The 26,358-nt window shown below is 34.2% G+C and overlaps 1 protein-coding gene across 3 annotated transcripts in view; it reads left to right on the top strand.

The window, feature by feature from the left end:
- The window catches only part of NUP153 (nucleoporin 153), a 63,685-nt gene that overhangs the window by 12,592 nt on the left and 24,735 nt on the right, over positions 1–26,358 (top strand). For 2 of the 3 annotated variants that reach the window (XM_079147057.1, XM_079147055.1), the window contains exons 2-13: positions 89–314; positions 2,604–2,852; positions 4,388–4,527; positions 4,608–4,736; positions 10,053–10,169; positions 10,269–10,313; positions 10,403–10,456; positions 12,475–12,621; positions 15,698–15,747; positions 16,017–16,143; positions 24,217–24,354; positions 24,966–25,064. In XM_079147057.1, coding sequence (XP_079003183.1) covers positions 89–314; positions 2,604–2,852; positions 4,388–4,527; positions 4,608–4,736; positions 10,053–10,169; positions 10,269–10,313; positions 10,403–10,456; positions 12,475–12,621; positions 15,698–15,747; positions 16,017–16,143; positions 24,217–24,354; positions 24,966–25,064 — 1,521 coding nt within the window. The remainder of the gene's footprint in view (positions 1–88; positions 315–2,603; positions 2,853–4,387; positions 4,528–4,607; positions 4,737–10,052; positions 10,170–10,268; positions 10,314–10,402; positions 10,457–12,474; positions 12,622–15,697; positions 15,748–16,016; positions 16,144–24,216; positions 24,355–24,965; positions 25,065–26,358) is intronic. The other variant, XM_079147056.1, reaches the window with a different exon arrangement.

The raw sequence follows: 26,358 nt of genomic DNA, 5'->3' as shown, positions 1-26,358 counted from the left end.
GGTTTGCTTGGCATGACTCTCTTTTCTGTAAGTGATTATGTATTTAAAAGATTAATTTCTAAAATTGTCTTGTGTTCTCTCCCAACAGGGCATTCTTAGCAGGGTTACAGAATCTGTTAAGAATATTGTGCCAGGGTGGCTACAAAGATATTTCAACAAGAATGAAGATGCATGTAGCTGCTCAACAGACACGAGTGAGGTTCCACACTGGCCAGAAAATAGAGATGATGATCATGTGATATATGGCCATGAGGAGAGCTCTAATATTAATGATGGGAGAATCACCCCTGAGCCAGCTGTCAGTAATACAGAAGGTAAATAACCTATGGATATATTTTTTATGAATGATAGATTTCCATGCCCTATTTTAAATATCTTAATGTTATGTGGCTGTAGTGAATCTCATTGAGTAGAACATAAACCATGTGTGGGGAGGGTGATGATGAGGTTTAAATTGAATGTCTTTGTTATTTATCAGTTTTTTGTTCATTAAGGAAGTCTGATAAATCAGTCAAAAGTACAAATTCAGACTTTGGGTTTGAATTTCGATATCACCAATATTAGCTATGTAGTGTTTGACAGGGTGGTGTTTCCTCCTCTCTGCCTTCATAAGTTGTTTCAGCAAGAGTAATTGTAAGCTGGGCATGGTGGCGCACTTCTGTAGTCCCAGCTACTGGGGAGGCAGAGGTGGGAAGACCATTTGAGCCCACTTTAGATATTCTTTTTTTTTTTTTTTTTGCGGTACTGGGGATCGAACTCAGGGCCTTGTGCTTGGGAGGCAAGCACTCTACCAGCTGAGCTATCTCCCCAGCCCTGAGCCCACTTTAAAAAAAGAAGAAAAAAGTAATCATGAAGCCCTTAGAATAAACCCTAGCACTAAGGGGTCACTGCACAAACGTTAACTGTTAGAATAAAACTGATGGTGTCTCTCAGAACACTAGTATAACTAGTGGGGTCCTGTTCTCTCTAGAACTCAGTCATTTGGGTCATTCCACTAGTCACAGTTCAGTTACTATGCGTTTTAAAGGCTTGGACTTATTTGAATCAACTTTACAAAATTTTGTCATGTTTACAAGTTTTGACTACATTTAGTATAACCCATAAATAGGCTTTATTTGGAGATACTATTCTTGTCATTTCACTTGATATGCTTTTTTTATAGCTTTATTAAGACATCTCATTGATATATGTTGCATCTCATTACAGCTTCAGTGAGATAGACACCATAAAATTCATCTATTTAAAACGCAGTTTAGTGGTTTTTAGTACATTCACTGGAGTTTGCACCCATCACCACCATTGGTTTTAGAACCTTTGTTGTCACTCAATGGAAACCACATACCTTTTACCAGTCACTCTTCAATCCTTTCTTCCTCACCTCCTGACAACCACTGATCTGCTTTCTATCCCTGTAAATTTGTCTATTCTAGGCATTTCATATGAACGTAATCATAAAATAGGTATTCTTTGTCTCTGATTTTCTTTTGCTTCCCACAGTGTTTTCAGAATTCATTCAGATTATCATGTGTCAGAATGTCATTTGTTTTTATTGAACAATATTCCATTGTATGGATATACTTACTCTTCATTTATTAGCTAATGGGCATTTGAGCTTTCACTTTTTGGATATATGAGTATTGCTGTGAATGTTTGTGTACAAATTTTTGTGTGGAGTAAAATTGCTGGGGCATATAATAAACTATGTTAAGCATTTTGATGAACTGTTAAAGGGTTTTCTAAAGTGGCTATATCATCTTACCTTTCTGCAGTATATGAAAGTTTCATTTTCTTTATGTATCATCACCAAAACAAATTGAATTTATTTTGATTATGGTTATCTTAATAGGTGTAATGATACGTGGTTTGAGTCAAGTTGGTTGTCTTCCCCCCTGTCCCCCGTATCTGGGATTGAACCCAGGACCTCCTCATGCATGCTGCTCACTAGGCAGCCACTCTATTAGTGAACTGTACCCCCCGTCCTTATTTTGGCTTTGATTTGCATTTCCTTGATGACTCATAGTGTTGAGCATCTTTGAAAGTGTTTATTGGCCATTTGTAGATGGTGAAACGATGATTCAGAGCTCTTCATTTTTGGGGGGTGAGTATTGTGTATTTAACTCAGGGGCACTCAACCACTGAGCCACATCCCTAGCCCTATTTTGTATTTTATTTAAAAACAGGATGATAATATGATTATGTTAGGGGACAGCGTGTCTGTATTCATAGAAAATGTCTGAGAGATACATGAAGTTAATAGTGGCTATTTCTGGAGAGACATTTAATTTAACACTTATTGTTTTATGATTTTACGAGCAGATCTTACAGAAACACCTGTTCAAGAAGAATCTGGGACATGCACTTTATGATCACTGAACTATATTTTGATACTAGGTTTGGTAACTTCAAGTTCAGTTAATTACAACCTTGTTTGGTTAAGGAGTGTCTTAAATTCGTCTTATCCCGATTCATCATTCGGGAATCCTCAGTGATTTGTAATTGAAACTATTAATATAGTGTGTTTTCTTAAAGACTATTTGATTATGATATTGTATTAATTTTTTCTAAGTTGCATATTTATAGTATTTATTGCTCTTTTTTTGAAGAACCTTCAACAACTAGTACTGCTTCCAGTTACCCAGATGTATTAACAAGGCCTTCTCTTCATCGGAGTCACCTGAACTTCTCCATGCTGGAATCCCCAGCGTTGCACTGTCAGCCGTCCACGTCCTCGGCATTCCCAATTGGCAGTTCTGGATTTTCCCTTGTAAAGGAAATAAAAGATTCTACCTCTCAGCATGATGATGACAACATCTCAACTACCAGTGGTTTTTCTTCAAGAGCCTCTGATAAAGGTATTTTTTTCATTTGACAATAAGTAATTTTGGTGGTAAAATTAGATTTCATGGGATGAATTTTTTTCTGCACATTTTTTTTTATTGGTGCATTGAGTTGTACATATTGTGGAATTTGTCATTACATATTCATATATGCACACAATATGACAATATAATTTGACCAGTATCATTCCTGAACTCTTTACCTCCCTTCCTCTCCACCTCTTACCCCTTGGTCCCTTTCCTCTACTGATCTTTCTTTGATTTTAGGACATTCACCCTCACCTTTGATTTCCTTTTACCTCTCTGGCTTCCGCATATGAGAGACAACATATGATCTTTGACCTTATGTGTTTGACTTACCTACCATGATGATCACTAGTTTCATCTATTTTCCTGCAAATGACATGATTTCATTTTTCTTTATGGCTCAGTAAAACTCCTTTATGTATATATACCACAGTTTCTTTGTTCATTTGTTGATAGACACCTAGGCTAGTTCCATAGTTTGGCTATTGTGAATTGTGCTGTTATAAACATGGATATGCATGTATCACTGTATAATATGTTGACTTTACTTATTCAGTATGAATACTGAGAAGTGATAAAGCTGAGTCACATGGTGGTTCCTTGCCTTGTCTTTTGAGGAGCTTCCTTCCTGATTTCCATAGTGGTTAGTACTAATTTACAGTCCCACCAAGATCGTAAAAATGTTCCTTTTTTTTTCATCCTCTCCAGCATTTATTATTATTTATGTTCTTGATAACTTCCATTCTGACTGGTATGAGGTGAAATCTCAGTGTAGTTTTGATTTGCATTTCTTAATTGCTAATGATGTTGAAAATTTTTTTATATATTTGTTGGCCATTTGTATTTCTTCTTTTGAGAAGTGTCTTTAATTCATTCACCCATTTATTAATTGTATTATTTGATTTTTGATTTGAAGTTTTTTGAGCTCCTCACATATTTTAGATACTAACCCTCTGTCAGAAGAGTAGGTAGTGAAGATATTCTCCCATTCTGTGAGTTCTTTCTTCATATTCCTAATTATTTCCTTTTTTGTGCAGAAGCTTTTAAATTTGATGGTTTTCCATTTATTAACTCTTGGACTTATCCTGAGCTTTGGGGGTCCTATTGAGAAAGTTGTTGCCTGTGCCTAAAAGCTAGAGTATTGACCCTACATTTTATCCTAGGAGTTGCATATTTTCTGGTCTAATTCTGAGTTCTTAGATCAATTTTGAGTTGGTTTTTGTGCAGGGTGTGAGATAAGGGTCTAGTTTCATTCTACATATGGATCTCCAGTTTTCCCAGCACCATTTGTTAAAAAAGCTGTCTTTTCTCCAGTTTATGATTTTAGCACCTCTGTCAAGGATCAGATGACTTATATTTTTATCTGTGTGGGTTTGTCTTAGTGTCTTCTATTCTGTATAATTGGTCTATGGTTTAGGCCAATTAGTGGCTGTTTGACTTAGCTTTAATTTTTATTTTTCTTTATGAAAATCTAGAGTCTTGTAATTGGTGCTATTAATATAAATTACATATTTTCATTTCAGATATAGCTGTTTCAAAGAACACTTCATTGCCACCTCTGTGGTCTCCAGAGGCTGAACGTTCTCATTCACTCTCACAACATACTGCCACCAGCTCAAAAAAACCAGCATTCAACTTATCTGCCTTTGGAACACTTTCCCCTGTGAGTACTAACTGGATTGGATTTAATCACACTAGTTTTGAGTATTTTTGCTGAAAATTTGTCATTGTGCTTCTGTGCAGTCACTTGGGAATTCTTCAAACCTTAAAACAAGTCAGCTTGGAGATTCTCCTTTTTATCCTGGAAAAACAACATATGGTGGGGCAGCAGCTGCTGCAAGACAGTCTAAGCTACGAAATCCACCTTATCAGGTTGGTTTTGAATTGGAAATGGCTGGTGATTTTTCTTTTCTTTTTGCTTTTAATTAGTCATTTACTCTCTTGACACTCAAAAATGAAAAAATAGACTTTTAGTTATTCTTTGGTAAAATTATAGAACTGTGGAGATGACCCCCCCACCACCACCACTCTTTTTAGGATATGTGATTATTATCTTAGGTCTAAGTGAACATTTTGTGTATTAGATTTGTGTGTGTGTTCTAGGAAGTCTGATTAATATATTTTGTAAATGAGGGATAAATTACACATAGTAAAAATTTGCTCTTATGTATTAGAATTGTAATAAAACATGCAGTTGTGTAACCATTTCTGCAGTTTTGAGCAAACATTCCCATCACCCCAAAACATTACCTTGTGCATCTCCGTAGTCAATCTGTCCTTCCACTACCATCCTCTGGCAACCATTGATATTTTTCTTTCCCTGTAGTTTGCCATTTTCCAGAATGTTGTATAAATTTAGTCATTTTATATGGTTTTTTGAATCACTTATACCATGTTCCATAATGCATTTGAGATCAGTCTGTTTTTGCATTTATTAGTAGTTCCTTTTTATTGCTGAGTTGTAGAATTATAGTTTTTTTGCCAGTAAAAGGGTACTGGATTGCTTCCAGTTTTTGCCTGTTTTGAAAAAAGCTGCTGTGAACCTTTTGTGTGAACATTAATTCATCTCTTGGGTAAATGCCTGGGAGTTGGATTACTGGCTCACATGGTCAGTATATAATAAACTGCCAAACTGTTGCAGAGTGATTAGTACCAGTTTGTATTCTTACCAGTAGTATGAGAGTTCTAGTTGCTCCGTATCCTTCCTAGCACTTGACGTTGCCAACTTTTTGTTTTAGCCATTCAAATAGGCACGCAATGGTAATTTCAATATGTGGTTTTAGTTTACACTTCCCTACTGGCTATTGATTATTAGAAATATTGGGGTACTTGAAGAAATCAGACATGTACTCAAAAGTTACTCAGCCAGGGAAACTACCAGAAAAAATCTGACAAGGAAGCATACTGGATGGGAAGTTTGCCCAGGTTTTTATCCCTTTGCTCTGATAGAAGGAGTTCAAGATTACACTATATGGGATTGACTAATTTAAAAATTGTGGAGGGCAAAAGGAAGGACTATAGTTAGGATTGAATCACCTAGGACACTATAGGCATTATGTTTGGAAGACTGAGAACAAATGAAAATATGTTGGGGGATTCAAAATGGCTACATTTTAACTATTTGGTTAGTAACATAGAAGTAGCTCCACCTAACTACACACTGTGAAATTCAGGTTTTATATTACAGCAAACACATTTTTGTTACATAGTAGGAAGCTCAAACTGCAAGTTTAACTTCGACAGAAAAGACATTAATCTTACGTGATGTTGAACATCTTTTCATATGCTTATTTGCAGTTAGTGTGTCTTTGGTGAAGTGTGTTAATTTTTTCAAGTCCTTTATCAAACGTGTGTTGCAGATATTACATTCTGTGACAAGTCTTAACAGTGTCTTTTGAAGAGAAGTTTTTACTTTTGATGACATCTAGTATATTGTTTTATTTTGCTTTTATGTTTTCATGTTTTTGCTGTTTTATCTAAGACATTTTTGTCTAGCCCAATATCACAGATTTTCTTGTTTTTTTCTCAGAAGCTTAATAGTTTTAGGTTTTAATTTAGACCTGCGATTCATTTTGAGTTAATTTTTTGTATGTGGTATTAGGTATGGGTCAACACTCATTTGTCTTATATGGATGAACCTTTGTTCTAGTACCATATGTTGAAAAGACTGTCCTTTCTGCATTGAATTACTTTTGTACCTTTGTTGAAAATTAGTTCACTACATATTGGCTCTGTTTCTGGACTTCTATTCTTTTCCATTGATCTGCATTTATCCTTGACAGTATTGCCTTGTCTTGATAGCTCTTTTATAGTAAGTCTTAAAATCAGGTAATGTGAGCTCTCAAACTGTTCTGTTCTTTTACAAGCTTGTTTTGGCTTTCCTGGGTTCTTTGCTTTTCCATAAAATTTTAGATTCAGCTTGTTGGTTCCTACAAAGGCTGCTGGGATTTTGATTGGGATTGCATTGAGTCTAAAGATCAATTTGAGAAGAATGGACATCTTAACAAAATTGAGTCTTCCAATCCATGAATACGGTATATTTCTCTCTTTATTTAGGGGTTTTTAAGATTTCTTTCATGAGTGTTTTATAGTATGCAGAATAGAGACCTTGAACACATTTTGTTAGATTCTTAAAAATTTGTTCTAATTAGTTATACATGATGATAGAATGCATTTTGACACATCATAAATAAATGGTTTATTAGATCTGTGCCTAAGTATATCATGTTATTTGGCATAGCATGAGTAAATAGTGTGAATAGTCTATCTGTTCAGTAAGTTGAATTCATAGTTGATGTCTTTCCAGCAAAGAAACCCTTAGGGTCAGTTAGCTTTCCTGATGCATTCTAACATATTTAAGAAAGAAATAATATCAGTTCTACACAGACTCTACCATGTGTTAGAAGAGAACATTATCCAGCCCTTTTTGGGGGATTGGGGGTGTATTGGGTATTTAACCCAAGGGCTTTTTACCACTGAACTACATCCCCAGCCCTATTTTTTATTTGTTTTTGAGATAGGGTCTCACTAAGTTGCTGATTATGGCCTTAAACTTATGATCCTCCTGCCTCAGCCTCCTAAGTTGCTGTGATTATAAGCATATACCATCATGCCTGGTTCTACAACACATTTTTAAAATCAAACAGAGACAATACAAGAAAACCGTGGACCAACATTTCTTGTTAATTACAGATACATGGTTTTTCAACAAAATATTTTGTAAATTGAATTCAACATTTATAAAAAGAAAACCATATCATGATCAGGTGGGGTTTGTCCTGGGAATGCAACGTTCGATCAACATTTGAAAATGCATGTGACCTAAACCTAGGAATAGATAACTGATTCATCCTGATAAAGTATATTTACAGAAAATCATCAGGTAGTACACTTAATGTGAAAGACTGAATACTGTTCTTCTGAAATGGGGAAAAGAGTAGGAATGTCTCTTTATCACTGATACTATTCAGCATCATATTGCAGATGCAGAACAAGTTATTCAGATTGGAAAAGAAGAAGTTAATGTCTGTTCAAAAACTAGGTATTTATTTATTGCTATTACCAAAGGACTACAAAATGCTCTAGAACTAATAGAGTTTGTCAGGGTCACAGGATACAAGGTCAAAATACAGTCATTTGTATTTATGTATGTATATGTTAGTAGCCAAGAATTAGAAATGAGTAACTTTTTAAGAACTACTGATTCAAGATAAATTGCATCCTGTTCTCTGTCCTACTGTTTTCTTGAAGACTGTACAAATTCTGGTTTGTGTTGCTATAGTATTTTTATTTTACATTATAGATTTTGACCTTTTTAAAGATGGAAGAGAATGTAAACATTCAGACTTTTGGAGCAAATCTTATTGAAATGACAATCCATGGTAAACAGGAATCAATAACACTCGAAATTAGTGTATTTGATTTTAATTTTGTCATTAAGTGTAGTCACTTGCTTTCCTGATTTAGAAAATTCTTTCTTGTCTAATTAACAGTAGTAATTATGAGACTTCTTTCTTTTTTCTGTGCTATTGTGAATTGAACCCAGGTGTGCTTTACCATTGAGCTACATCCACAATCCATTTTAATTTTTATTTTGAGATAAGGAATTGCTAAGTTCTTAGGCTGGCCTTGAACTTGTGATCCTTCTCCCTCAGCCTCCCAAGTTACTGGGATAATAGATGTGCAACACCCTACCTGCTGTGAGCCTTATTTCTGAGTGTTTTTATGAGGGACATTTGTTGTAAGAGAAAGCCTTAGTTGGATGTCAGATTTACATAGGAAGCTTTTCTAAAGCTTAAGCTTGATCATACCATTTTAAAACTTTTGTAGTTAAGATAGTTGGCATATTGGAAGATGATGCAGGCCTACGGAGTCATAGAATAGTCTTGAGTGTGTTCCTGTTTCCTTCTCCTTTATTGCTAATATTAAGTTGCGCTGAGGGCTAATGTACCCTTAGAATTTTTAGCAATACAGGCTTCCAAATATTTACAATTGACATTAGATGTTTTTTGTTTTTGCCATACTGGGGATCAAACCTAGGACCTTAAGCTTGTCAGGCAAGTGTTCTGCCACTGAGCTACACCCCCAGCCTTATAATTGACATTTGGAATAGCTAACATCTATTAGGTATTTCATTCCCAGAGTGATGGAGCTAGAAGACATTGTGAAGATCCAATTCAGTTCTGTTTTATTGGTTAGATTGATTAGTGAACTGAGGCCCTGAGAAGCCAGTAGACTTACATGATATCCCGGTGGATATTTTAATGTTCCTCATGTTTGCTAAAGCCTCTTGTCTCTCAACAGCAATCCATAATGGATGTTTTTAATAATACTAATGTAGAATAATGCAGCTACTTTGAAAATAGAATGAATGTATATGATGTATAAGAAAAATTCGTTGAAGTAGTAATTACGGTTCAATTTCTTAGGTAAGGTTGTAAAAGCTAGGTTATGTTTTGGTTGTAATATTATCTTTTCCTTATATTAGTCACTTGGTTTTGTGGTATCTATGTGGTTATTAAAATAGAATGCATTCTTAAGGAAATATTTTTATTGAATTTATAAATATTGCTTTTGTATTAAAGGATACTTACCTAGTCTTTAAGGTATTTTCCTAATTCCAGTTTTAAGAAAGTAAAAAGTCATTTATTAAGAAACAGCTTGAGTATTTAAAAATGTTCTTTTGGTCATATTGACTTTTAAGAAACAAGTTATTAGTATTAAAATGTTAAATTTCCATTTCAGTAGAATCTATAGTATTTTCTTTTTCTCTTGGAATTTAATTAAATGTTAATTAATACTCAGAATAACAGCTGTCTTCATTTGCTTCTCATTAATTTAATATTCTTTGATTTAAATATCAAGAGTAAGAGGAAAGTTGGTAGAACTTTTTACCAATTATCCCATTTCCACCATGTAACATAACTACAGATCATTCTTTAGAGTGGTGCGTACTGTCTTATCCCTTCTGATTATGAAAATACTGTCCCCGGCAGAGAATTGGATTTTCATTAAAGGTATGAAGAAGAAAAAAATTGAACTCTTAATGATACCTCCCAGAGATAAGGTGCTATTAATATTTATTGTGTTTTACTTTGGACATCATTTTATTTTGTAGATATTTCTATTGTATGAAGTGTGTGCCTTAGATTTTATGTTGCAACAAATAATACAGAGTTTACTTTATAGGCACCAGTGAGAAGACAGATGAAAGCTAAGCAACTTAATTCACAATCTTATGGTGTGACCAGTTCAACAGCTCGGCGAATATTGCAGTCTTTAGAGAAGATGTCAAGTCCTCTAGCGGTACATTTTTAAAATCACTATTAAACAAAATTTGAGTTTAGTGAAAAATCTTAATTTTATTATTTCATAAAAAATACATTGTTGTTATAACATTAACAGGATGCGAAAAGAATTCCATCAGTTGTTTCTTCACCTCTAAACTCTGTAAGTTAACTTTTAATGCTGTTGTATTCTTGAGAGTCGTAGTTTTCACAGTTTCTGATGTATTCTAACACTGTTTTATTTTTCTTCAGCCTCTTGATAGAAGTGGGATCGATATCACAGATTTTCAAGCCAAAAGAGAAAAGGTAAGGTAATTATTTGTCAGCAATTTTGTAGCATTTAAAATTGACAGGTACACAAATTAGATTTAGTTAATAGTTGTTAGGGAACATGTTTGGAAAATGAGATTTTTTTTCACTTGGACATTGTAGCCTCTTCTGATAGCATGAAGATGATGCTGCATATGTAGCAGATGCGGATGCAGTAATTTTTGGTGATCTGCCATTTCTATTTTCCAGTTCTGTAGTCTTTATATGACTTGTTCTTATCTTTTGATAAACGAAAGTAGGGATGAACAAAGCTTAAAATGTTTAGTAATTAGAAGGTCAGAAAACTAAAACCTTCATTGAACATATTATGTTGGAAACTTTCCTCATTATCCAACATTATGTCAGATCTATTGTGTATAAATAGAATTTCATTTTGGTACATATTTTGTCAGCCAGCCAAAATACTATTTTAGGACACCAGAGCTATAAAAAATGTAATGTAGATGTTCTTGATACCCTTCCAGTGTGTTTTATGTGGTTCAAATTAGCTTTTGAGCTTACTGTTTGAAAAATAAAATGCTTAATAATTTGAGGCTTTGGGTTAGTTTATTTATGACTGGTTAAATATCCTTCCAGAAATGCAGATTCCCAAATCCACACAGTTGAAAGCATTTATTACACACTGAATTTCCTAAAAGTAACTATTAAATTTATTATAATTGTCTGAATTCATTTTGGGAACTGCATTCAATATTGGTAAATTATAATTATGAAATCAAGGGAGAAAAGAAAGCTAAAATTGAACTTTTCTTGGAAAAGTGTTCTCGTTTTTTACGATTACCTGCTTGTGTGTAATTGGGCAAGAGGAAATCTATTATTAGCTGTCATCATGGTATTAAATTGTTAACTAGATTAATTAAATTTAAATTGTTAACTTTTCTTAGACCCCCATTTATAGAATATTATTTAAAAACAAGTAGAGTTTTAAGCTTATCCCATGTTATTGTTAATAAAGTCTTATTATGTCTTATTATTAATGATTATTATTTAAATAAAAGGTTTTTAATGAATGTTAGGAAATAAAAAGCTGGAAATCAACATGATCATGTTTCACTGATAAGACAGAACAGTCTATAAAGTAAACTGTCTTACTGAGTTATGGGATCACACTTATGAAAAGGATTTAGGGAAAAGTTAGTAACCGTACAGAAACTTTGCCCAGAAAAACCAAGGTTGTTCACAGCTGCTACTGAGTGAAAGGACTCTATTCATAGTATTACAATCTCTGAACAGAGTCAAAACTCTTGGTTTTATAGTGATGTTACACCAACAAGATTTTTACTGTGCTTTGAGAAGCAAAGGACTGTTAATGAAACACTTGTGTACTTAGATGATAAAACCAGTTCATTTCAGAATCTGAAAGCTTTAACAGTGTTGTATCAGTTAGACTTACATTGTAAGGTTTTCAGTTAAGTTTGTTTTTTAATTAACAGTGGAGGAAACAACTTGGGACCTTGCTCATATTTTTAGGAATTAAAATATTTTCATGGCCCGCAAAAAATATACACATACCTTTTTTGAAGTGCTAGGGATCAAAACCACATGCTTAGATAAGACTTTATTACCAAGTTATGTCCCCAGCCCTTATAAAGTATCTTGTTTGCAGATGAAGTAATTTTGGGGGGAAATGTGAGAAAAACCAATTTAGTGATATTTAAAATTCACCCTTTAAGAGCTAGATTTGTTGAACTGTTTTAAATTAAATGGTTCCATTTTATGTATTTGCACATGTGTGCATGTATGTGAAAAAATTATTGAGTTTGGAATAAAATAGTTAATCATCCTTTTTATGAAACTAGAATTTGTGTGTGTGTTATTCATATAAATAGATAATGTACCAATTAACATTCAATTTTATCAGTTTTTCCTACTCGTATTTATTAGTATTTGCTGAGTTTCTTTAGTAGTATTTATGGTTTCTAGGTCAAGTAATTTTTAAATATGTCATTGATACATATGAAAATATTCGTTTTTGATTTCTTTTTACTTATAAGGTGGACGCTCAGTATCCCCCTGTTCAGAGACTTATGACTCCAAAGCCAGTTTCCATTGCAGCAAATCGAACTGTTTATTTTAAACCATCTCTGACCCCATCTGGTGAATTAAGGAAGATTAATCAAAGAATAGATAAAAAGGACAATGTGAGTATTTACTTATTTTCACCCGTCTTTGAATATTGGTTATGAGTAAGGATAAATTATGTTAAAAGCAGGTACAGTCCCATTATAATCCAGCAATTATATAATGAACAAAGTTTGTGTATTAGTGATGATTATGAATATGCCTTTAAGTAGTTTTCACCTTGAGCAAATCCTAAATTAGTGTTTACTGGTAAACATTTAGTATTATACTTATTATCTAAATTAATTGAGCCAGATTTGCCTTTTTGTGTTCTTTTTTTTTTTTTTTTAAGTATTTTTAGTTGTGGATGGACACAATACCTTTGTTTTATTTATTTGTTTTTATGTGGAGCTGTGGATTGAGCCCAGTGCTAGGCTAGTGCTCTACCACTGAGCTATAACCCCAGCCCCCCGATTTGCTTTAATCTATGTATCTTATTTGTATTCTTGGTTAACTATCTGAAAGTGGGTTAAGTACTTTCTCCTATACCTCTCACCTAGGAAAATTAAATGTTAATTCTGTAATACTGTCCAGTACCTATTCCAGTTTTAAATGTTTCTTGTAGTTTTTTGAACCAGGATCCAAGAAGATTCAGACATTTCTTTTGTTTTTGTTTTTCTAGACCTCAAACCCTCACCTTGGCCACATTGAGTTTTTTGTTGTTTGTTTTTTTTGTCAGCACTGATGATTAAACCCAGGGACTCTACCACCCAGCTACATCCCCAGCCGTTCTTATTTTTTTGAGACAAGGTCTTAAAAAGTTGCTGAGGCCAACCTCCAACTTGGATCCTCCTGCCTCAGCCTCCTGAGTTGCTGGGATTACAGTTGGCCACATTGTTTTTTACTTTTTAAGTTAATTCACATAAAGTAAAATTTACCTATTTGAAGTTTACAGTTCAGTTGTTTTAGTGTTTTCACAGTTGTTTAGCTGCCACCACCACAATTTTAGAACATTTTGATCACCACCTACCCCACTCTCTCCAAAATTTAAAATTCTTTTAACTTGTAATATTTGTATAATGTTTTAAGGCTCATCCATATTGTAGCATTATCAGTATTTCACTTCCTTTTTTAAAATTAAGATGGAATAATAATATTTAATAATGTCGTATATCTAACTCTTATATTTTGTTGATCCGTGTAGTTTGGGTGGTTTTCATGTTTTGGTAATAATGAATAATGCTGCTATGAACATTTGTGTAGAAGTGTGTTGGGGTGAGGGGATTTGTAGATTTTTTTCTCCTGGGTCCATGCCTAGGAGTAGAATTGCTGAGCATGATTATTTTGGAAAAGAAAAGATCGGTTGTCTTAAAATGTTCCACATTCTAGATTTTCCTCTTTTCTGGTGTCATTTAACTGAATTGTTTGCTGAGTTTATATATTATCATACTGTTTGTGCTTTTACTCATACTTGATCTTCTAAACCAAATTTCTTGAAAAACTTCAAACTTGTAGTTGGAAGAACAGTACAATGATTACTCATGTAATCTTTGATCTTGATTGACTAGTTAGAATATTTGGTAATAAATGCTTTATTTCTCACACACTTTTTAATTAACATTAAAAAGTTTTAAAAAAGCATTTTGAGTATAATTTTGAACCTATAGATTTGCAAGAGAAAATTGAAGCACTTCACATTTTACTGCATTTTCTTTGTCTGTTTCTCCATGTATTTTACATAGAATTCCCTTACATAATGCATAATGGCAGTCAAGTCCAGAAACTTAATATTGATACATTGTGTTTTTTGGGGAATTGAACCCAGGGGCGCCTCAGCTCTTTTTTATATTCTTTTTACAGTCAGGGTCTCACTGAGTTGCTTAGGGCCTTGCTAAGTTGCTGAGGCTGACTTTGTACTTGTGATGATCCTGCCTCACCGTCCCAAGCCATTGGGATTACAGGCATACACCACTGTGTCCAGCATTGTTTTCTAATCTGCAGATTTATTTAGGTATTGCCAGTTGTCCCAAAAGGACAAAAGCCCAAGATCCATGTGTTCCATTTAGTTGTTATGACTCTGTCTCCTTTGTCTAAAGCGGTTCCTTAATTGTTTGGTTGTGTTTCACAACGCTGACATTTTTGAAGAGTACAACCCAGTTTTGTGTAGAATTACGCATCATGTAGTTTTGAGATTGTCCTTTTAATTAGGTTCCAGTTATGTGCTTTGGGCAGTAATACCACTTTAGGATGCTCAGCTCTTCTCGGTGTTTAGGATACACATACTATCAATTTGTCCCATTCCTGGCAGTGTAATTATTAGTTAAGGTGGTATCTTTGGGGATTCTCTACTGTAATGTTATCATTTTGCCTTTTTAATTAATAATAATCTTGTGAGGAGATAAGTGAAACTATGACTGTCCTTTTTACCCACTAATATTAAGTAGTATTTATTTTGATGCTCATCATCCCATATTTGCCTTTGGGCTTATGTACTTTTAATATGTCCCTATCATTTTTTGAGCATTTTGTTTCTTCTTGATGTTACAAAACAATCCAGGTTCATCGTGTATGTTTCCTCCATTTTTGTAATCAACCATTTCTCCATGTTTCCTTGATTCCTTTTAGTGGAAAAACTTTATGTTGCATTTAAAAAGAAGTATCCTTGAAATTTGCCTTGACATTTAATAGACCCAAAAGAAATAAAAATATTTTAAGTAAATGTATTTTTTATGTCACTAAGTTTATTAACTTTGTCTATGAGTTTGTTAAAAGATAACTTTGTGATCAGTGGTATTTTGTATGTAATAATCATACCAGTTCTTGGTTACCTTTCAGAAGCAAGGTCTAAATTGCAAATTTCAGGATTCATTACTAAAAAAAAAAAAAAATCATCTAATTCTTGACAACAAATATTATGATTTGCCTATAATCCCAGTGACTTGGGAGGCTGAGGCAGGATGATTAAGTTCAAAGCCAACCTCAGCAACTTAGTGAGACCCTGTCTCAAAAAAAAAAAAAAAAAAAAAAATGTCTGAGGATGTGGCTCAGTGAGTAAGCGCCCCTGGATTCAATTCCCTATACAAAAAACAAATACTGTGATTTATAGAAAGAAAAATGGTATTAAGGAAGTAAGCATGTAATTTTTTTTTTTTCTAGACTGGATATGAAAAAAATATGACATCAAGACAAAATAGAGAACAAGAAAGGTAATGTCATTTCACATCAACTAAATTTCTTTATATTTAATTTGTAAGGTCCATATTTGATTTCAGATACCTTTTTGAAGATTAAGAAATTTAATGTAGAAACTTGATGCAAAAAAAAAAAAACAAAAAAACCTGTCAGTTTTAAAAATTACTTTGAGCTTCGCATTTATTTTCTTCCTTGTTTGCAGTTCTGGATTTTAGGTATTTAGTTAACAGGTTATGGACCAGAATAATACATAAATTGTTTTGATTTTCTTTTTATTTGCTAGTGGCTTTTCATATCCAAATTTCAGTATTCCTGCAGCCAATGGTTTATCTTCTGGAGTAGGTGGTGGAGGTGGCAAGATGAGACGAGAGAGAACACGCTTTGTTGCTTCTAAACCTTCAGAGGAGGAGGTAGGGTTATATACTTAAATATTCCTGAGCTTTATTGGAAGCTTTGATGTGATAGTGGTAAGGGAAGACCTGAAGGGGTGGGGTTTGGGGAGACCCAGAGCAGGAATTATCTGCCATTGAAACATTTTCTTCAAACTGTGTGTGTAGTAACCTAACCTTAGTACCTTTAATTTCATGAGAAATAAAGGAACACTAAAAACAAAAACAATCATCTTTCAAATATGGGAATTGCCATCAAAATTTCTTGATCTTGGGGTGTTACCTGTGTAGTTTTTGCCTCTTCTTAGACCATATAAATGGTTAATGCTGTATATATTTTTCTCACTTGTCCTTTTCTTCATTTTTTTCACTTTCGTTGTCACTGACATTGTGAAAAGTAATTTGTTTCATTTCACTGCTATATATTTATCCAATGTGAAACTCTGCCACAATTATTTCATTCTATCAGGATATATTTGGGTTCATTCCCAGTGCATGCTAAGGTGAATAGTCATAACTCTTTTCCCTCTTTATGTGCAATATTTTCTCTAGGATGTTTACCTAGAAATGGAATTGTTGGATTATAGGGGAATGACATAGAAGTTCAAATGTATTAGATATTGCCATATTGCTCTTCCAGGTAGTTTTACAGTTTAACACTTTCACATGGCAGTAGGTAGATATACTTTTTCTTTATCCTTACCAGACCTTGATTTTGTTGGCCTTTGAATTTTTGCCACCATGATGGTTGTGAAATCGTTTATTTGTAGTGTAAGTTGAATACAGGTCTCATTTCAGACTCTTTAAAAATGGTTTCATCCAAGTTAACATCATTTAAAATTTTTTGTTGTTGTAAAGAAGAGGTTTATTTAGCTCATTAGATCATTTAACCTTTGGTACATAGTACTTTTATTTGCCATGTGTTTCTAATTAAAATTTCATACATATCCTCATTGACCCACAAATGTTTTAGGATTCTTTAGTAAATTTAACACTTTAGTTCTGTGAATTAATATTTTTATTGAAGTTGTTAAATATCTTACTGTTAATTTTCTTAATGTCGATTGGTATTTTGATTAGCAGGCTTGTTTGGGGAAGTTGGTTTCTTTTTCACTTTTTCTCTCTCCTTTTCCTAGTTAGCATTTCTGTACTTGTGCGTCTGGCTCATTGGAATCATGATTTCTTTTCTGTTGGACTTTCTGCATGTATCTGTGCCCTGATGTTTGGGTTTATGCTAAGGGCCTTAATTTAGTCACTAGTCTGGACTCCCTCTTTCCCTTGGGTTCTGTCTGTCACTTTGCTGCTGAAGAGATGTGAAGGATAGAGTATATTAGTGTATTTCACTATCTCAAAAGAAAACTTCAGTCTTTAATGCTGTCATACAGTATGTACAATTTTAGCGAATCTTTTGTTATTAAAGCTTTTATGTAGAACTATTAATTATGTTTAAGAAATAGGTTGTTTGGATGGAAAATGTAGCTTAGTGATAGAGCCTGGCCTAGCATGCTTGAGACTTGGGGTTTATTCTTAGTTTGCCCCTGTCTGAACAATAAGTTGTCTTTGTATAAAGAAATTTTGTTAGCATCTGATTAATGTAAGATAACTTGTTTTTCTAGACAAATTTTATATTTTTCATTAATATTGTGACTCTACCTTTTTAAAAGTTTACTTATACCTATATGCGGAAAATATTGGGTTGGTTTGATGTTTGCCAGATGACATACCGTGTACTGTGTAGATTTTGTTCATTTCACTTCGCTTTCAGTCTGTTAAGCCGAAGCTCACGTTGCTATCTGTAGCTTAATTTTAACTGTCTTACAGATATGTGTTAGGTGTGATTTTGTTGTGTAGTAATCGTTTTTTGTCTTTTTTATTTATTTACTTTTATTCTTATTGTCTGGTATGACAGCTGTGAGGAGCTGTAGGAAAACCCCTATCCCATGTCTTTATCACCTTCTCGCAGCTCCTGGGGGCCCCCCCTTCCACTCTGGCCAACTGCCAACTGCCAATTTTACATCCCAGGATGCCTCACCCAACCCTTATCCATCCCTGGTTCTTTTCCACATTGGAGTTGTTCTCTCCACATTTCTGAGGAAAGAGGTACTAATGGGAAAACTGCCCCCTTTTTTCTGCCCATTGTTTTTTATCTGGATAAATAGGTTTAGCTGCACACTTTTATAATTATTTTGAATGCATTGCTTTTTTCAATTGTTGTTCACATGTCAACAATGTTCAGACCAGTAAGGTCTAGTTTCAGTTATAGTTGGAATTTTTGGCTAATACTCAAGATTCATTTTTTTCGGCAGGTATTTTAATTGCCTTTAGGGAAAGGCCAAGTAGGAGAAAATTTTAATGGGACGGATAATGCTGATTCCAGATACCGTTATGACTTAAGCAGAAATTGATATTTTTTGATTCACGAAACATTTAGGTTAATATAAATATATATCTAAAATAACTTAGTTTGCAACATGAGATAGAGTATGTTTTAACTTTTTTTTTTTTTCGGTACTGGGGATTGAATTCAATGATACTTGACCACTGCACCACATCCCCAGCCCTGTTTCATATTTTAATTAGAGACAGAGTCTCACTGAGTTGCTTAACGCCTTGCTTTTGCTGAGGCTGATTTTGAACTTTTGATCCTCCTGCCTCAGCCTCCCAAGCTGCTGCAATTGCAGGCATGCACCACCGTGCCCAGTGTGTTTTAACTTTTACCTTATCTCAGATTCTAAAATTTGTAAGGATTATAGTCACTACACTTACTGACATTTTTGCCTTTATTGTGAATACCAATCTCTGAGTGCTTTTTTAATTAAAAATCTCATTGTTACAAAGTATATAATAAGCAATATCTAATACTGAGTTTGGAGAGATTTAATTGCTTGCTGTTGTCTGGCCACTTACTAGCCAAATACTTTAGGCAGTTTAATCTCTTTGTACCACCTAATTTCACTTTGTTTGCTTCTTTTTTTGGTACTGGGGATTGAACCCAGGGGCTCTTTACCACTTGAGCTACATCCCCAGCCCTTGTTAAGCCTCCCAAGCCCCTGGGATTACAGGTGTCTGCTACCATACCTACTGTATCTCTTTAGTTTCTTATCTGTAAAATGGGAATGAGAATCAATATATTGCTGGGTGCTGTGGCCTGTACCTGTAATCCTAGTGGCTCAGCCTCCTAAGCCAGGAGGATCGAAAGTTCAAGGCCAGCCTTGGCAACTTAGCCAAGATCCTGTCTAAAAAAAAACAACACACACACACACACACACACACACACACACACACACACACACACACACACAGCTAGGGATGTGGCTCGTGTCTTAAGTGCCCCTGGGTTCAATCCCCGGTACATCCTTCCCCCCAAAAAAATCAGTATATTGAATTTAATGTCTGTGATGTATCTGTCAATATTACAGTAGGGCAAGTATTTCCCTGCCCCAGTTTCTTCCTGTATAATATCTGCCTTATGAAAAATAATTCCAGTACATGTACAGATGTTTAAAAGATACTAAATCATCAAACATTTGATGACTGACCCGTTCAGATTGATTAGCATGTTCAACTTGAAGTGAGTGTAACCATCCAGCTAGAAAATTCTTGGCATTTTTTTTCTCCTAGTGAGACCCGCTTATCTTCAAGTCCTTAATTGGGAGAGTAGAAATCAAATTACAGAATTGTTTAAGGTCAATAATATAAAGAATCAATGTGGCCAAGTTTGTGGCTTAATGAATTGGCATAAGATAGTAGATCATACAGTATGTTAATGTATAAAGGCAAGAAAATAGAGGCAGGAGAACAAACTTCCCTTCAAAAATAGCCAGGTGCATCTTTTGTTTGCTCCCCATTTCCCCAAATTTATTATCAAGTTCCAAACATATAAAACATCGAAATAATTTTGCATCAAATACTCATGTAGCACTTAGCTTTTAACATTTTATGTTTGTTGTATCCAATAGCTATCTATTTCCTTCCCCTTTTTTGGGGTGGGGTATATTTCAAATAAGTTGAAGATACCGTATACTTCACCTCCAAATACTTCAAGGTTATATTGTGTTAGAATTAAATATTTGTTGTTTTTTTAACTTAGCAAAAATGTGCATGTAGTGGAATGTAAAATTCTTAGGCATAATGTTTATTGAATTTGACTGATGCTTAACCCAAACCTCTATTGAGGTAGTGAACATTTCCACTATCCTAGAAAGTTTACTTACATTCTTTCCTCAGTCCATTTCTATTACCTCCTACCCTAAAGATAATTACTGTGTTCTTTTTTTTTCCCCCAAATGTTTGGTTTTGCTTTTCCTGGAATTTCATACAAATACAATTATTCAGTAACTATTCTTTGGTTCTGGCTATTGTTACTGAAGCTGCCAATGAATATTCTTGTATAAATCTTTTTGAAATCACATTTATTTCTCTTATAGTAAATACCTAAAAATGGGAGATTGTATACTAAGTGTTTTAACTTTTTAAGAAACTGCCAAATTGTTCCCTAAAGTGGTTTTGGCATGTTACACTCCTACCTAAAAGCTTCTCAGCATTTTACTTACTTCATATCCTTACCATTAGTTGTCATCTTTTTTAGTCCTTCTAGCTTGTGTATGGTGGTATTGTGTTATAATTTTAATTATCCTTTGTCTGACGACTACCAACATTATATTTTTTATGTGCTTTTTGGGGGTGTGTGAGAGAGAGAGAGTTGTTTGCTTAGATCTTTTGCCCTTTTTAAAAATTTGGCTGTTTTATTGTTGAGTACTTTGTCATATACATCTCTAATAATTTTTCCCCCATCTAAGTTACCTTTTATTTATTTTATTTTATTTTTTAATTTTTTTTTTTTTCGTGGTGCTGGGGATCGAACTCAGGGCCTTGTGCTTGTGAGGCAAGCACTCTTACCAGCTGAGCTATCTCCCCAGCCCCTAAGTTACCTTTTTATTTTCTTAAGTGTCTTTTGATCAGCAGTTGCCAAATTTTATAAAAATCTGATGTTTTCCCATTTTACATTTCTTTATATGCTGAGAAACCATTGCCTATCCCCAGGCTGCAAAAAGATACTTTGTTTTCTTCTAGAAGATTTGTGATTGTGCTTTATGGTTTTGGGTTTTGCTTTTGTTTTTTTCCCCTAATTTCTCATTGATTTTTGTATTTAACCCATGAATTACTTAGCAGTGTGTTTAATTTTCAGATATTTGGGTGGGGTGTTGTGGATTTCTAATTAAACTTGTATTGAGATTTGTTTAATATAGTGCAGCAAATGTTTTGTTTGAAGAATATACTGTAATCTGGGGTGTAGTGTTCTTTAAATGTCAACAAGGTGATTGCTACTTCTTAGATCTTCATTCTTATTTTTTTTTTTTTTAATTTAGATTGTCTTTTCCCCTTCATTTTATCAGTTATTATGTGATGTACTTTGAGGCCTTCATTAAGAGCATACACATTAGACTTGTATGATTCCATAATAATTTGATCTTTTAATATCTGTTTTAGTCAGCTCTATCACTGCTGTGACTAAATGATCCAGCCAGCACAATTTTAGAGGAGGAAAGGCTTATTTGAGGGCTCATGGTTTCAGAGGTCTTAGTCCATAGAAGGCCGGCACCATTCTTTGGGGCTTGAGGTGAGGCAGAACATCATGTCAGAAGAGCATGGCAGAGGGAAGCAGCGGGCATCTTGAGGAAGCAGAGAGACTCCACTTCCCAGATATAAATATATACCCAAAAGCCATGCCCAATTCTTGCTACCTTTAGCCATACCCTACTACTTCAGTTACCACTCAATTAATCCCTACCAGAGGATTAAATCACTGATGTAGGTTACAACTTACAACCCAATCATTTCTCCTTTAAACCTTCTTGCATTGTCCCACATTTGAGCTTTTGGGGGACACTTCATATCTCAGCCATAACAATATCAAATGGCCTTTTTAAGAAAGCTCTATAGGAATATTCTTAAAATTTTCTCTAGTATTTATATAGCCACTGACTTCTTACTGGAATACATTTTATGCATAGTACTTACAATTTATATTTTTTCCCATCCATCCATTTACTCTTAAGTTTTTAAGTAGACGCATGTATATACTTAAGTCTTGCTGTTTAATCAGGATGCTTAATTCATTTATAGTTAATGTAATTATTGATATGGTTAGATTCAGGTCTACCATTTTCCCATTTGTTTTTGTTTCTCTTTTAAAAACTGCCTCTTTTGGTGTGAATCAAATGTTTAATAGAAATTCATTTTATTTGTTGTCTTTTTAGCTTTACCTGCTCATCAGTTGGTGGTCCTTTTTGATTATGATATGTGTCGTTTTCCAGGCAATTGTGTTACTATTGTTCCACTTTCTGTAAAATCTTAAGAATCTTGAACTGGGGTCATAGCTCAGTGGTAGAGCGTTTTCCTAACGTGAGGCACTGGGTTCAATTCTCAGCATCACATATAAATGAATGAATGAATATATGTATATATGATGCCTGTCCACTAACAACTAAATAAAAATTAAAAAGAAAAAAAAATCTTAAGAATCTTATGATCAGATAGTTTACATTTGCTACTCCCTTTCATTTTATGCTGCATGTATCGTTTATTTTACATCTAGGCAGACTGTAAACCTAAACTACGTCCTGCTTGTTTTTTATAATTATGTGTGTTTTAAAGAAACTAAAAGAGCTTTATTTTTGCCTGCATATTCTCCGTATCTTTTCCAGTCTTGAGTTTCCATTTCGTATCATTTAACTTCAGCCTAAAGAAATTATGGGAGCAGGTCTTATGGCAATGGATTTGTAAATTCTTAGTTTTATCTGGGGGGAAAAAAAAAAAAAGAAAAAATAGAAGTGTCTATTTTTGCTTTGATTTTTGGATCATTTTTGTTGAGTTGTGATTTATGTGCTATGAACCCCTTCCATTTGAAATATTCAGATCGTTTTAGCTGGCACTGAATTTACCTGAACTAAAACTCTTTCTCTTCTGGTGGGCAGACACAGTTCATTGGTGTCTGCTTTACAACAGCGGAGTTTACAGGTTCAGCAGATTTGAGTGGTTTGTATTCAGACTTTGGGACTCCTTTCTGTGGCTCTTCATTTTGCATCTGCCCTCATTTCTAGCTGTTGCGGTCTTGCCACACTGTCCTCTGATTCATCAAGTAACAGGTTTGCAGTATTCTATCAGTTTTCAATCGCCCAGAGCCACTAACTGAAAGAGAACAGCTTACTCAGTGGCCTTTCCTTCTTCTAAGTGCCCTTTCCTATCTGGTTTTTTCCTTGCTTTTCAGCATTTCCAAATGGTTGGTATTGGGTTTTTTTTTTTTTTTTTTTTTTAAACTTTTTCTCTTATATTATTTATAATTCAGGGCATTGGACACATATAAGGTGCTCCAACATAGTACTAATTAATCTGTTTGTGTGTGTGTTCTTAATCTAAGTCATTGGAGACTTGGGTGCTCTTTGCTCTGTTGATTAGAAACCAAAGCAATTTACTAGACTTCATGGGTTCTGATGAGTTATTAAGTGTTTTTTTTTTTGTTTTTTTTTTTTTAATGCAGAGATCATATATAACTGTGTTTTGCATTATTACCACAATTACGTTTTCAGTAAGAATTCTTTTCCTCTAATTTTTGCCAATTAGAAAAATTGGTGCTCAGGGAAGTTAGGTTCTCAAAGTTATGTGGCAGTTGGTGACATAGCTCAGATTCAAATCTTGTTTTTTAATTCAGGAGCCTACGGGGCTAATGTTATATGGTGCTACCTTCTTTCTGTTCTGAATTTGCCTTTATCAGTTCAACCCGAAATTAAGAGTAGAGGTAAGCCAGACATAGTGATGCATGCCTATAATCCCAGCAGCTTGGTAGGCTGAGACAGGAGGATCTCAAGTTCAAAGCCAGCCTCAGCAAGAGCAAAGCACTAAGAAACTCAGTGTTACCCTGTCTCTGAATATAAAATACAAAATAGGACTGGAGATGTGGCTCAGTGGCTGAGTGCCCCTGAGTTCAGTCCCCAGTAACCCAACCCTTCCCGCCCCCGCCCCCACCCCCCAAAAAGAGGTAAAAGAATGATGTGGAAGATGAAGTTTGTCATTATGAAACATGCTGTGTTTTAGGAAATGGAAGTACCAGTATTACCGAAAATCTCCCTACCAATCACCGGTTCTTCACTGCCTACCTTCAATTTTAGTTCTCCAGCAATTGCAACTTCCTCTCCATCACCCACTGGTCCATCTCAGTCATTAACAAACAAGGTACAGAGCCATTGTATAAATGCGGTGATTTTTTTTTTTTTTTTTTTTTAATCTCTACTTCTGAAAATCTTAGAGCAGTGATTAATTTTCATTATGGAAATAATACTTCAGAGTATGTAGAGAGAAATAAAAATGGTGTTTTACTCTTAAAAATTTAAATATATCTATTATATATTGTAATGGGATTCTTTAACTCTTATGCAAGGCATTGGAGAAAGATGACTTGTTTGTTTCCAAGCAATATTTCCAGTGAGATTTGGGACTGGAGGGTAGGAGTAGATGTATGTCTTTACTTTGCGGTTAGGATTAACATCTTTTAATTTGCTTCTGCTTTTTTTTAAATCTTGTTGTTCCTGACTTTTCACCTTTTCTCAACATATAGTTTATTTTTCTCCTGTAAGCAACTATCCACCTCTAAGATTGTATATGTTCCTCTTTTAAGAAACAGCCAGATTTTATAGAAGAAACTCTACAGTGTTTTTCAGAAGTTGTGATTTTTTAAATCTATAAGGAAAAATAAAAAGCCTTTCAGTTTCTTTGAAATAATTTTCTTAAGGTATGTTTTATTGACGATTTCTTTTTTTGTGTCATTTCTTAATTTGGAAAACCAGGTACAAATGACATCTCCGAGCAGCCCTGGCAGTCCCATGTTTAGATTTTCATCTCCGATTGTAAAATCTACTGAGGCAGATGTACTACCTCCATCCTCTGTAAGTAGCAAGCAAGAAATATTTGATACTTAATAAATATATATTAATTTAATAATTATAACTTAATAAACACATTTTGTATTGTATGAATACTTTTAACCCTGCTATGTTTTATCACATCTGTGATGCCATTTGTAGTAAGAAACATTATTTTTCTTCTAACTTAAAAAAATATTCACAGTTCAGATAAGATAAATGAACAATTGCATATACCATTTAACAGTTAAAATGCAGACATCTTGATTCTTTTCCTTCTCTATCCTCTAAGACAAGGGACATTCCTTTGTATCCTTTCAATACAGTTATCATACCAAGAAATTTTATCATGATGGTATAATACAGTTCATAATCAGACTTCCCATCATCCCTAGACTGTTAGTTGATGTTTTATGTCTCTTGGCCCTAAATCCAGTTAAAGACTAGGACCTAATCAACTAAATCATGCTGCATTTAGTTAATAGGTCTGTTGAGTCACCTTTTTTAAAATTTATTTTATTTTTTTAATTTTAATTTATTTTTATTGTAAACAAATGGGATACATGTTGTTTGTACATGGAGTAACAGCATACCATTTGCATAATCATACATTTACATAGGGTAATGATGTTTGATTCATTCTGTTATTTTTTCCTTCCACCCCACCCCTCCTACTCTATACAGTCCCTCCTTCTTCCATTCTTGCCCACCTCCCATTATGTGTCATCATCTGCTTATCAGTGGGATCATTCGTCCTTTGGTTTTTTGACATTGGCTTATCTCACTTAGCATGATATTCTCTAGTTTCATCCATTTGCCTGCAAATGCCATAATTTCATTATTCTTTATAGCTGAGTAATATTCCATTGTATATGTATACCACAGTTTCTTTATCCATTCATCAATTGAAGGACATCTAGGTTGGTTCCACAATCTGGCTATTGTGAATTGAGCACCTGTGAACATTGATGTGGCTGTATCTCTGTAGTATGCTGATTTTAAGTCCTTTGGGTATAGGCCGAGGAGTGGGATAGCTGGGTCAAATGGTGGTTTCATTCCAAGTTTTCTAAGGAATCTCCACACTGCTTTCCAGAGTTGGCTGCACTAATTTGCAGCCCCACCAGCAATGTATGATGTACCTTTTTCCCCACATCCTCTCCAACACATATTGTTGCTTGTATTCTTGATAATCACCATTCTAATTGGGGTGAGATGGAATCTTAGTGTAGTTTTGATTTGCATTTCTTGTATTACTAAAGATGGTGAACATTTTTTCACATGTTTGTTGATTGCTTGTAGATCTTCTGTGAAGTGTCTG

The sequence above is a fragment of the Sciurus vulgaris genome, assembly GCF_902686455.1.
Source record: "Sciurus vulgaris genome assembly, chromosome: 7".
NCBI classification, from domain to species: Eukaryota; Metazoa; Chordata; class Mammalia; order Rodentia; family Sciuridae; genus Sciurus; species Sciurus vulgaris.
The sequence above is the reverse complement of the archived record's forward strand: the minus strand, read 5'-3'. Positions and strand labels throughout refer to the sequence as shown.